A 14,125-nucleotide genomic window follows, 5' to 3' on the forward strand; every position below is an offset into this window, starting at 1 on the left:
GAGAGAGAAGAAGGAGGGGTGGATATCAGAAAAGAAGGTCTACAGGACTAGAAACTTCCTAGATCTGAAGACAGGAGCAAGGAGAGAGTGATGTCAGCAAATGAGATGGGCAACACGAGAGGAGAAACAAGGAAGATAATGAATGCTCTTCAAACATGCTGAGCTGGAAGCAGAGAGAGATAGTAGCAGAGAACTACCATTTCTCATCATAAACCTAGTTACATACTATTTGACTTTTTAATCTATATAATTTGATAAAAGAAAAGTTAAATTAAAAGCAAAAAGAAGTCAGTGTTCAGAGCAGGACAGCAAAAAGGAATTATCTTAAACTGGATGTGAACATACAGCATCATGACTTTGAATGAAATATTTTGATCCTTCAAGTAGTACATTCCCATGTTAAAAACCCAAGAAAAAGATACATTTTTGTGTATTCATACAATGGAATCATATTCAGAAATAAAAAGGAATGAACTACACATAGACAACAACATATGAGTCTCAAAATAATTATGCTGCATAAAGAACCCAGACAAAAAAGATGGTCCATACCGCATGATTCCATATTTTAAAAACTCTACAAAATACAAATTCATCTATAATGACAGTAAGTAGATAAGTGGTTGTAAGGAGTGAGGGGGGAATGAGTAATCTTAGGGAGGCACATGAGGAGACTTCTGCAAGAGATGGATATGTTCATTATCTTAATAGATGTATATATGTCAAAACTTATCAAATCATATGCTTCAAATATGTGCAGTTTATTGTATGTCAATTATATTTCAATAAAGCTGTTTAAAAAAATCCCAGAAAAAAATTTAAAGGATATATTTTCCTTCTTCTCCAGTCATTCTTCTTATTTTCAGTGGAAGTTCCTTAGCTTTTTACAGCTAAATTCTCTTTTAAAAGTACCCCCCTTTCTCTCCATTAGTCAAGGTTTTAAAACTAACAATAATAACAAAAAATTCACTTGGAAATATCAAAAATCTAAGTCATAAAATTGGTAACTCTGGCCAACATGAACTAACCAATGTTGCTTCAATGAGTTGAATAATTGTAAACCAAAGCAAAGAAAGGTGGCATTATTGCAAGTAAATGTATGATTTTCATTATTTCAATACTGAAACTAGTCACTGGTTCCCTCAATCCAACCTACCCACCAGAATTACCTCTGAAGCTTCCCCAGGGACTTGACAATGTGCCAGGTTAAGATGTACTGCACCAATCTAAAATTTTACTCCTAAGTCTTAAATAAACCTATTAAAAGTACTTTACCAGAATGTACCCTAAAGTAATTTTATCTTAAAAATGACAAACTTATTAACTTTGTATTGACAATCACATGCAGCTCAAACTGGTTTTCAGTTATAAAGCATGTATGAAATAATGACAATTTCCAGAAAGAATATGCAGATAATTAACTATCCAGAACCCTGAAAATTCAGGATACTTTATGAGAATCAATAAGTAGCGTAACTTCCTTAATAACCTTCATGTAGGCAATGAAACACAATAGGCAATTCATATCTCTTAGTTTTGATGAGAAAAATTAGGTTCACATCTCTATGCCTTTGATCAAAGAGTGGTTCTGTCCAAGTTGGGAAAGCTACCTCTTGCATTGGTGACACTGCAGCTTAGGGAGGTAAATACCTAATACCATAAGGAAGGAACAGAGCACAAGCCTACCTGGTCAGGTCAGCAAATCAACTCTCATGTCCTACACACCAAGAAGAGACAGCCAGAAAATGTGAATCTTGGTAGGACTCAAAATATAGACCAGCAAAACATTTTACAATAGGGATTTACTGTACTTTGTTAGGAGGATAAAGACACTGGAACAAGTGGAGTGATCAGTGAATGACTGATAAGAAAGCTTAATGACCATTTTTAAAAACTAAAATATAAGACATATATACATGTATTCTGAATCACAAAATGCTTTAAAATAACACGTTTTCCTAACACAAGGTCCTCAGATTGCTCGTTTCCTTGGAAACAAGGCTAGCTCATTTATCTTCAAATCAAGGTGCCCCATTTGAAATCAGGTCTCCTAAATTCCTACACTGACAACACTCAGCTGTGTGATGATGTGCAAATTACAGATTCTCTCTGGGCGAAAAGTGTGTGATCCTAAGATGTAGAGAAATCAAGAGTTGAGTCTCACACTGTCTATGGCTTACATGGCAAGACCAAAGAAGGTTCCACATAATCCATACTTCCTTCCAGCAGCCTCGCTTGATATCCATGAATTTTGTAATTATTTTTAAATGACTCAGTAGGTTACATAAAATATTCGATATTCTTAAATTTGTTCAAGTCTTCAAGAATATAATCTGTTCTCATTAAGCCTCTAGAGTATATTAAGCCGCCATTAGTGATGGTTTCCCCTTACGCTTTTAAAGGTAACGATAAAAATGTTTTACATATCTATAGGTGAAAATAATTGCCAAGTAACTGTTACTCCTACATACACATTAACTACTTGTAAGTGTTATTCCTAAATACACATAAAATGTCATCCTAAAACTGACTATGTATGGCAGTCCATTATGGGGTTGGTTGATGTTTTGGCACCTGAACCTTTTCACTGTTGGTCATTTCAAGCTATCACTAATTAACTTTTCCAAAAAGTTCTTAAACCATAGCAGTAAGGTATAAATTCCTTTAAAATTGAAGTAGCATTGGGTACTGTGAATCAAAATAACTTTTTCATTAAGAATTTTAAAAAGTGGAAAATAACACTATTCTGTATTTTTAAAATTACATTATGCCATAAAATAAAAAACAAGAAAACCATGAGAATGTATAGGAAAATATAGCAGAAATATCCAAAAATGCTAAGAGAGGTTGTCCTCGACGGTGAGACTATCGGTGGATTTTATATATCTCTTCATTTTTATAACAGGAAAAAAAATTTACATAATTTAAATAGTTTCTTATAAAACATGTAGGGTGTCCCTTCACTCTAAACACTAACGAGGTTAAAGTCACAAAGATCATGACATCAGAGAAGCAGGAAGACACCGAGATAGAAGTTTTATGAACACTAACAGATATACCCTCAAATATTACAGAACCCACCACAAAGAGGAGAGCCTCCTCATCTGAGGATCGTAAAAAACCTACAGCAGCAAAGGATGGCACCGTCATTTCGGCTCACAATATCACACAAATGAAACGTGGCGCAAATAAATCCCGCTTATTATAGAACCTCAAACACTCAATGCCCACCACGCCAACACTCTTGCAGTCCCCCCAGCCCACGTGTACACTCTGGACTGAAAGGATGGATTTAACTGCCCCTCTTCGAGAACCTTACTCATAATCGCTACTTGCAGAGGAGTATGAACCCGAGTCGCTGACACGATCTTCAGGATCACAATCCTCATCTTCTTGTGAAGAGGGGTCTCCAAGGAGCCCCTCTGGGCTCTGACGCGAACCGCACGAAGCTGGAGACGCCATCGTCAGGGAGGCAGCAGCAACAAGACGAGTAGTTCAAATCTCGCAGCTGCGGCTCTCCGGGGCCGCCATGTTGCGTCCGCTAGGGACGGGGCAGTGGCCACGTGACCACCAACCTTAGCTGCAATTGGTGGCAGCTCGGGTTGCCAGGGAGACGGGGAAGCTTCCTCGGGAGAACTAGGATAACTGAAAGGAGCCAATGAGCGGAAATTTCTAGGAGGGCTTTTGGGAGGCATGGAAGTAGCTCAAACTTCTTTGCTCTCCTAAGCGCACTTTGGAGCAGCGTGACTTATTAAAACAGGCGGAGACTCACTGGGTTTTTTCCCTTTTTCTCCCCGTTTGCGCTCTGTTTCTACGCCGAACAGCTGTCCAAAGCCTTAGAGGCCACCCTGGGTTTCCGTTTAGGTAAAGGAAACCACCCCTCTACCTATTCTCAGGGCCTCTGCATCTCTGCAGGGAACGGACGCTTTTAAGTAACGTAAATACGCGCCATTGTTTCTTTGGTATTTTTAATCGCTTCGCAAGTGCAAACATTTTTACAGTTCTCTCAAGCAGATATTCTAGAGAGGTGCTTCGCATGGGTGGCAATACTGTGAAATCAACTGCGTATTCATTTTGTAACTCAAAATCTTATAATTTGATGAAGTGTTCTCATGACTGAAGTTGGAAGTGTAAAGAGGTAAATTTACCTGTCATTTGCGAATACCTACATCAGGTATTTTTCTAAGTACAAAATAATAGCTAGCATTTATGAGAGTCAGCCATTGCTCTAATTACTTTTCTATTCATATACTATGCTAAGTATTCGCATACTATTAAGTAAATATCCCTGTACTAAAATAAGGAAACTGAAGCTTAGAGAGGTTATTCATCTTGTTAATGGTCACATGGTTAGCAGGCAACAAAGCCAACCAAGAATTGAACTTAAGTCATTAACCACTAGACTGTATTTCCTACTCAGGACCCAGTAATTCAACTATTAAGAGATCTATTCTAAGAAAATAAGGGATGCAAATAAAATTTATAACATTTGTAAAAGTGAAAAGCTGAAAGCAATCTAAATGTTCAGCAATAGAGGAAAAGTTAAATACACTTTTATATATAAAATACGATGAATATTATGATGTTAATAGAAATGTTTTCAAAGAGTAATGCATGGGGGAAATGTTCCTGTTATAGCAAGTAAAAAAGGGATATAATGTTAGTTTATGATATCAATGGATGGGTGCTGGGGATTCAACTTAAACTACCATGGGCAGATGGTGGAGACTGAAAGGCGAATGGGCATTTTATAACATATAGTGATAAGTATTATGATAAATACAAAGTTCTAATGGAATACCCAAAGGAAAACAAACTAGGGCATGTAGGGCCACAGCAAATTTACACGAAGTCTTAACATATCTTGCTATTATGGGATATTATGTTCCAAACAGAGAAGAGTAGTGAGAGATGAGTCATCCCGTGGCCAGGAATGATCTATGCATGAAGAACTCAAAAGAACCTAGGCAGTAGCAGTCAAATGTTTCAACTTTCAAGCTGCAACTTAGTGTCATTTGTCACATTAAACTATGTACATTTGAATATCCTAAGTTTTATGGTTTTATTTGTATTAATTTCTAAATGCGCTTTTTTATAGTTGTATACCAGCTATTGAATTTTATTTTGTAGTTTATTTGTATTAAGTTATAAAATTGTTTTTATCTTATATAACAGCTATAAAGCACAGAGCTCATACCTGTTTATTTAAAATTATAATAAAAAAAAATTTAAGTTGTCCCTGGAAACCCGTAAGAGGTTTTTCCTTAAAAGAGGTCCACGTATCACTCAAATTGGAGAACAGGGGACTAGTCCGTAAAGGGATAAAGGGCAAAGGAGGTCCTTGAGCTGGCAGGAGGGGATGGCACCCAAGGCACAGGTGGAGGAATATGACCTTGCTGATACCTCTTCCCTAAAACTGGTTCCCCAAGGAGGGAGCAGGTGTGGATGCTGACTTGCCAGTTTCAGTCAGGAAACTGAGGCTGTCTCCATGTGATGGTGTATATTTTTCCTGGTAAGTAGAAGGCGACTTTGCCAGCTGAAAGTGATGGAGGAAGTAATGGGGTCAGAAGTTTGAAGAGAGTGGATCCAGGAAGGAAGGGAAACAAATATTTCCATCAGTATTGAAATCCAAAAAAAGTATTACTTTTAAAATCAGAGAAACAACATTATAAAAATAAATTGGAATCACTATAATAGTTATATTATGTCTCATGTTAAAACATACATACTTATTCTCACCACAATCTCAAATATTAAATTTTTAATAGATTTAATTAATTAATTTAAAATTAATTTAATTTTAAATTAAATCTTATGACTTAAGATTCTATTCCAAAATAAAAAATGCTTTAGGGACCTCTTTAATAAGTTAGCCTTTCCCCATTTTAAAAGTACCTTATTGGAAGTAAAAAATGTATATATATTTTAAATTTTAACAAACCCCCCCCCCATATTTCTTCCTATAAATAACACTCCATTTTTTTCTATAAGCATCTAATAATTTTGTTGGGGCCCAGGGCAGGCCACCTCAAAATATGCCACAATGGCATATTGATTATTTTGAATTAAACTTATTTGAGAAGAAGCCGATGCAAAAAGGCCTTTTTGACCCTCCTCTCTGTTAACCCTGAAAGCAGGAAATAAATCTTCCATGTGAAAGGTGCTCTCCCTGTGTCCTTATCACCAGAGCTACGGAATTCGGGGCTGAGAAGCCTGTATAAACAAACCTTGTTACTTCTTTACTAATTTACTACTTCAAACCCAAATTCTGCTTAAGTTCCATACTAAGTAAGCACCCAAACCTAAGTTTCTTTGTCCTGTCAAATCCTCACAAATTTATTGTTTCTTTGTGTAAAAAGATATGTAAACTGCCTGCTTTGTTCACCCTCTGAGCATCATTTTTATGATCTCCCATGTGCCCATATTAAATTGGTTCTTCTCCTGTTAATCTGGTGTCATGTCAATTTTATTATTAGTCTAGCCCTAATAACTCAAGAGGGATGGGGGGAGATTTCTCCCTCCATGACAATTTCATACCCTGCTTATAAACCTTCAATGTCACCCCATTAAATAGAGAATAAAGTCTAAACTGTGTAGTCTCTTTTAAAAAAAATTTCTAATTCTACAAACAATTGCACCAATTGGGAGTTAGATGCCTATGTCCTGCTATACATTAATCAAGTTAATCAAGTATGCCCAGCTTGCCTGATCAAAAGATCACCTGGGGTGCTTGTTAGACAGGTAGATTTTAAGGCCCTGCCCCACTTCAACAGGATCAGAATCTCCAGAAGATTTGGCTTGGAAATCTCTATTTTTAACAAATATCCCCACTGATCCCTAGGCTAAGGCAAACTTGGGAAACACTGCCCTAAGCCTTCCTTCAGTTTATGATTCATACCTATAGGCCCACTGACCATTTCCTGAATAGGCTGGAACCCACTCCCACCTCCTGATTTTGAGCTTGGCAGACAGACCTCTTCCTGTTCTAGAACCCATCCTCTATATAATCTTGAGCAAATCAACCTCTCCAAGCTTCACTTTCCTTATCTATGAATTCAGATATTGGTACCTACTTGACAGGACTGTTTGGAGTCCAATGAGTTAATGCATGTAAAATACCTAGCACATAAAATGTCAATAAAACTTAAGCTATTTGATACATCATTTACTCACAGGGTTCTCTCACTGTGGAATGCTACTTCTCCAAAATACTTCATTTTCCTTCAAGACCCAATCCAAATAGTACCTGTTCCAAGAAGCCTTCCCAGACTCTGTCTACCTCAGTAAGATTTCCTCTTTCTACCTTCCCCTCATAATATATCCCAGAAAGTTCTGTTATACATGGATCAGTCTGCCTAGTATCTAAATTATTTAGGAATGTGTCTATCTTTGCTACCAAATGACAAGTTCCTGTAAGACATGACTGGGTCTTTTCTTTTTTTTTTTCAATCTTTCCTTTTACACAAGGTTGAACTGGAGCAAGAAATGCCACATGAAAGTATATCTTTTCTTTCTTTCTTTTTTTTTTTTTTTGCTGACGAAGATTTGCCCTGAGCTAACATCTGTGCCAATCTTCCACTATTTTGTATGTGGGTTGCTGCCACAGCATGGCCACCGCTGAGTGGGGTAGGTCCACACCTGGGAACCAAACCCAGGCTGTCGAAGCGGAGAGCACCAAACTTAACCACTAGGCCACGGGGCCAGCCCCAAAGTATATCTTTTAAGAAACGTTCCTTCACACTAGACATGTCTCTGAGTTATGTCAACTTCCTAGGCTAATTTATTTCCATATGTTAGTTTAATGGGCAAAATCTCCCCTCCCCAAAAGTTACTACTTTGCTTGAACTTTCTCAAAAGAAGAAATAATAGCAATATTTAAATTTTTTTTTTTAAGTTTTCAGGATGTGGTCCTAGCTAATCAGACTTCTAACTTTATATATCATATTGTACTAACTAGATATTTAACAACCTTAGATGTACTGGAGAGGATGAACAAAGGAACAGAATAAGATGCCATTTTCAGGGCCTTTTTAAGAATACTGTCTTTGTCTATCTGTTTCATAAGACCTAAAAGAGTTAGATTGGAGTATATTCTCATTTTCTATTTTCCACTACATGAATGGCCAGCCATCTTCTGAGGCCCAAATATGAGACATAAAGTCCTTATTTCCAGAGGTTACCATCTCAATTAGGCAAACAATACAATTCTGGCATAAAATATACCAGATAAGAACATAATTAAATATTTAGTATCTTCAGCAGGTTCAAGAATTCTTTCCCTAGTAGTAATAGAAGCTAGCAGTGAGAAGGAAATGAAAACAGGGCCATAGGAGGTCATCATGTCCATTAAAAATGTTTAAACTGCAAGGTAAAAATTCATGTAACAGAGTTTTGTTAGGTACTAATTGATATTGCCTTAATTATGAACGTGGAAATAATAATTCATGAACTATGTGGTAATACTGATAACCACAATCATTTTTTAAATCATAAATAAATAAATAACTTGGTAGACCAGCAAAATGGCATTTTAAAAGCTGAGACTTCATAATGGAGAATTTTTAAAATTTGGGATTGAGTCATAATATATAAGAATAACATTTCAGCAATCCTATGTTAATAGAATCGCCTTATGATTTAAAATTCTAATTTTCCCGTATAAAAATTGAATGACCTGTAAAAGTGTATGGAACTTACTTGTTCCAAAATCATACATTCTCCATTTGAAGAATAATGGAGTACAGATGAGAATCCAGAAGTAAACAAAAAAGTAACTAAAGTAGATGGCACAGAACTCAAGCCCCAAATTCAATTCATTTACTCCTACTTATCCTCATTTTATACTTTCATTTACAAATTATAACTAATTTGGTGAACTGTTCTACTGCCGTAGATCAGTAGCTGCCAAGCAGAAGGGAGGCCTTAACACAAGAATACAACAGCAGCAGAAATTGCTGATGGGTGACAGTCTCCTGATGAAGAGGCAAGTAGAAAACAAAAGAGAGGCAAGAATTACAAAAAAACCCATGGCATATAAATGAGTGCCAACTGCCCTCAGTAGCACCTAAAAAAAAAAAAAAAAAAATCATTGCATTGTTGAACCCTACAGTAATTTGATAACAACTGCGAAAATGCTTGATAATCCCTAAGTGCATTCCCTGGTCAGAGGAGCTGGGTTCCCATCCTGATTCTGCCACTAATAACCAAGAGAACGTGGACAAAGTCAGTTTTCTCATCTGAAGACAGCAATAATAATCCCTGCCTATTAGATAGGGTTGCTAAGAACCAAATGAGATAGATAACTCTTGACATCTAATGCCTTACACCTTAAGAAATAGAGCAGTGTGTGCTATGTGCTATATTTTCAAAAATTTTTGATTTTATTATTTATTTTAGTGTTTAATTTTTGAGTTAAAAAGGGTATTTTATTCATGAGGAATATTATCTAATCGGGCACAACTTTACCCCTAAGAGTTCTGGATTTTTGAAGTATTTGAAATATGCATATTTTTGCTGTTGGAAAAAGCATGAAATTTAGGTCATCAAACATTTTCAGAGATTCACCTTTAGCTCACTTTCTCTGCTGGCTTAGGGGTCAGAACGCACCAGCACTCTAGCAGGGACCAGCACCAGACATTAGCCGTTAGGCTTTGGGCAAAAGTCACTTAGCTGAATCTTCTCAGAGCCTTTAAGAATAGCTAGCTTTTTCTGTTTTTTTTTTAGGATAGCTGTTAACAGAATCCCTTCTATTTGACAGACCTTTAGCTTTTTTAGAGCACTTATGTATCATTTAAAATTCATACCACCATCCTGTGATGTGGATATTATCCCTTTGTATTACAGAAGGAACAGGAAAATATAGACAAGTTAAAAATCTTGCCTAGTCACACAGCTAGTATGTAACAGAAACAGAAGTGCACGGTAGTGCAATAGCCAGATGCATAAATTTTTTAAAAAAATCTTTGCAAAATACTAATGAGCACTAATATGATTATTTGGGTACTTCTTATAATCAAGATGACACAAATACATGTTAATTTATTTACGTAAAAGTAACTTGAGAAACAATACTGAGCCTTTTCCTGACTCACACAATCTATATGTAACTTATGATCAAAAAGCAGGATAGCTGAATTTTTTTTTGCTGAGCTATTGTCGTTTTAGTATTGACATATTTTGAAGTTAACATCTCATGCAGAGAAAAGTCTGCAACTTTGCTTCCATTTTGGTTTGGATGAAATATCTTTCTCAAAGCACAGCAATTTAATGCTTTACATTTTGAAAACCATATTTGCAACAGAAAATATACAATTAAAAAATAAACACTCAGAAGACTTAGCCTCTAAAATAAGATGTAAAAATAAAATAGAACAGTCTGCTATTCTCTCGTCTATAAATTTTCTATGAGTCAAGGCTAGTGGTCTCTTTAATGCAATTGCCAAAATTTTGTGGATACAAGGGATGTTTTAAAGGAAAAACATAAAAATTTTGTAAAACTGAAAAAAATAGGACATGCAGTGGACTAGTCAATGAGAACTGTGGTGAGTAGATGAGTATGGTTTAAAGGTTACCTGATGTCTCTAATTTCTATTACATTATGTCTAAGTTTATATATACAAGCAAAAGACATTTAATTAAACATGAACTTGTATGAAAATATAGCTTCATTAAATGAAAGAGAAACCTCTATAGCTGTCTCAAATTTTTTAGTGTGTTTGAAAACATTAATAAATAACCACTAATAAAAATAATGCATTACAAAAGCAAAAAGATTTTCATATAATTTAAAAATAAAGCACTGTTAGCCATGATACTGACAAACACATTTACAGTTTCAGATTCCATTGGTTCCTATAGCATGTGGGAACAGTTATTTGTAATTCAGATAAAGTAGCTTTTCATATACTGAGCAGTTTTTTCCAGAAACACTCCACTGCTTACTACTGACATAATTATCTCAGTCTTGATGACTATAGTTTAAACATATCCTTTTGCCCTGGTTCATTCAGACAGGTTTGTGCTTTGGATCTGAAACCCTGTAGTGTTAATCAGTTTGGAATTTTTTGGCACCTGACATTTAAAACATGAAGAAATTCTGTTACAGCCCAGTCTTAGGCATTTAAAACAAACACCCCTCCCAGCTTTATCAAAGTCATGCTGTGAATGAGTTTCTAGTTACTATGTTTTGGGGATTATTTCTGGACTGTAATTTTATCAAATGCAGCAGGAATTGTCTTTGGGAATTTAGCAGAATCCCCTTTTAGCTGCTCATTTGATAATATTTTATTGTATATGGCAGGGGCTCTCTTGGGGGCATGGGGGAAGGAAACCAATTGTGGAAAATTGCAGGTTTCAGAAGACAGCTTTTAAATCGAAGAGACTCGATTTCCTCCTTGCACAATGTCTTTCTTTTTTACTCACACTTCCAACAGAACAGGATTTCTACAGCTCATATGGTTTTGTACAAAGACTTAAAAGGGTCACTTGAAACGTTTACAGATGAGAAAACTCACATAAACCTCTCCCTGACAGATATTTACTAAGTGCCACTTACTCTTTCTCACCACAAATGTATTCAAGAGATGCTTTTGATATACTTCTAATAGAGTTGTTCCCATATTATGTCTTAAAAAGGCCAGGCTTTCCTAGAGTTAAAGCAGCATTAACTGCCTGGCATTTCATCCACCCTCTTTTAATCTTAAAAGAGAATTTGCCCTCCATCTGGATTATTTCTTTCTCTTCTACAAACTCATCACCGTTACCATGGAATTTAATATTTGTTAGTCTATTTTTCATAAAGTATAAGGTTGGACAAAGGTACCAGCAGTAAATTAATACACTAGCAGTTTACGGAAAGGTAGGGTTCTTATCCTTCTTAGGGGAACTCAAATTTCTTTTGTGTAGTTATGTGTGTGGACGCGCGCGCGTGCATGTCTGTGTTGGGGGAAGTTAGAATTTAGATTTGTTAAAAAGTGGCTCGTTTTCACTCCAATCACAACCCAAGTACAAACAAAACTCTCAGCTCTCTTTCCTCGAAAGAGTCTAGAGATGTTTAAGGAATATCTTTGCTTTATTGTTTCTCGCTTCTTTAGAAAGTGGTGTTTTCTGGAAGGGGGGTGGCTAATCCGGCCCCCCGTGGGGCCAGACTCCCAGCGGCGAGATCCGGTGGCTCCGGAGCATCCGATTCTAGAAAGGGTGGGGTGCAGGTCCCAACGCCCCTCCCACGGCGAGCACCGCACCAAGAAGAATCCCAAATGAGGCTCTTCCCGCAAGACCCCCGGAGGAAAAGTTGCCCCTCCTCTCGCCGCGATCGCAGGGAACCGAGGGCGGTCTTTCGCCGAGCCCCCTGGCCCAGCACTGACCTGTGTAAGAGGACGCGCTGCACAGAGTCCAGGTCCTCCAGGCTCCGAGGGGCAGATTTGGGGATGCTGGACCTGCCCACCTGAAACATGCCCACTTGAGACTCGCTGCCAAGGCGTACAACAGGTAACAGGCGGCGGGGGCGGCCAGGTCTCGCCCCGGCACTCGCGGCGCCGCCTGCCTCGGGCTGAGCTCGGGCCGCTGGGAAACCGAGAGCTGGAGGGAAAGGCTGCCAGCTTCGGACGCCCAGAAGCCTGAGGCCGAAAGGCGGCGGTGTCAGCGACGGCTCTCCCTCGCCGTCGCTCTCGCTAAGCCGCGCGGATCTTGGAGACCCGCGGCGCGCGGCGCGGCCACCTTGGCGCCGAGGCCCAGGGGCAGGTGGGCGCTCTGTTGGCCGCCACCCGCACCGGGGCTGGCCAAGTGCAGATGCCCCTCTTCCACGTCTAGTCCCCCCGCCTCTCCAGCTTCTCCAGACACTCTGCAGGGTCCCTTGCGCCCGCAGCGAGCCGTCGAGCGCCTCCAGCCGGGCTGCCCACAGCTGCGCTCTTTCGCCGCCTAGTGCTCTTCACGCTTCCTTCCTGGACAGCGATGCTGTCCCAGGTGACGGACACCGGTGTCCAGGCACCGCCTCCGGCAAAGGAGGCTACCACCTGCAGCTTGGAGGGCCCGGAACAAGGGAGGAGAGGAGGAGGCATTGAAGGGGCTCCTGTGGCCCCGGCTGCCGCACGGAAGACTGGAAAATGAGTGGGAAAGAAAGGCGAGTTAGGTGTCGGTTCTTGGTGGGAATTTAAATTCTGCCTAAAGAAGCCATATACATTCATCCGTCCAGGGAAACGTATATTGATTACCTGCTATGTGCCAGGCTGCGTTCTAGTCTTTGGAGGTAAAAGGATAAATTAAACTTGGTCGCTGACCTGACTAGTATGGACTAGTAGTCTCTTTTTGGGATCTATTTGCTTTAAAAATACACTTGACCCTAGAAGATAGCATATGAGAAAATCTAGATGACTTTGGGTATGGTGATGAGTTTTTAAATACAATACCAAAAGCACAGTCCTTGAAAGAAAGAATTGATAAATTGGACTTATTAAAATTAAAAACTACTACTGTGCAAAAGACACTGTCAAGATAAGGAGAAGACAAGCCAGAGACTGGGAGAAAATATTTGCCAAAGACATATCTGAAAAAGGACTGTTATCCAAAATATACAAAGAACTCTTAAAACTCAACAATAAGAAAACAAACAACCTGATTAAAAAATGGCAAAAGATCTGAGCATACACCTCACTAAAGAAGACATACAGATGGCAAATAAGCACATGAAAAGATGCTCCACATCATATGTCATTAAGGAACTGCAGATTAATGCAACAAGGAGATATCGCTACATACCTATTAAAATGACGAAATCCCAAAATACTGGCAACACATGCTGGTGAGGATGTGGAGCAACAGGAGTGCTCATTCATTGTTGGTGGGAATGCAAAATGGTACAGCCACTTTGGAAGACAGTCTGGAAGTTTCTTACAAAACTAAACGTGCTTTTACCATACAATCCAGCAATCATGCTCTTTGATATTTACCCAAATGAACTGAAAACTTATGTTCATTTAAAAACCTGCACACAGACATTTATAGTGGCTTTATTCATAATTGCCAGCACTGTGAAGCAACCAAGATATCCTTCAGTAGGTGAATGGATAAATAAACTGTGGTATATCCAGACAATGGAATATTATTCAGAATGAAAAGAAATGAGCTCTCA

The 14,125-nt window shown here is 38.4% G+C and overlaps 1 protein-coding gene across 4 annotated transcripts in view; it reads right to left on the bottom strand.

The window, feature by feature from the left end:
* The window catches only part of INTU (inturned planar cell polarity protein), a 76,345-nt gene extending 72,785 nt beyond the window's left edge, over positions 1–3,560 (bottom strand). For all 4 annotated transcript variants that reach the window (XR_015553831.1, XM_087437645.1, XM_087437644.1 and 1 more), the window contains exon 1: positions 3,320–3,560. Coding sequence is in view for 3 of the 4 variants with exons in the window: in XM_087437645.1 (XP_087293771.1) it covers positions 3,320–3,462 (143 nt within the window). In the remaining variant the exon portion in view is untranslated. The remainder of the gene's footprint in view (positions 1–3,319) is intronic.
* Between the last annotated feature and the right edge of the window lie 10,565 nt (positions 3,561–14,125).

This window comes from Ceratotherium simum, chromosome 12 (assembly GCF_057802395.1).
Source record: "Ceratotherium simum simum isolate JZ-2026a chromosome 12, ASM5780239v1, whole genome shotgun sequence".
NCBI classification, from domain to species: Eukaryota; Metazoa; Chordata; class Mammalia; order Perissodactyla; family Rhinocerotidae; genus Ceratotherium; species Ceratotherium simum.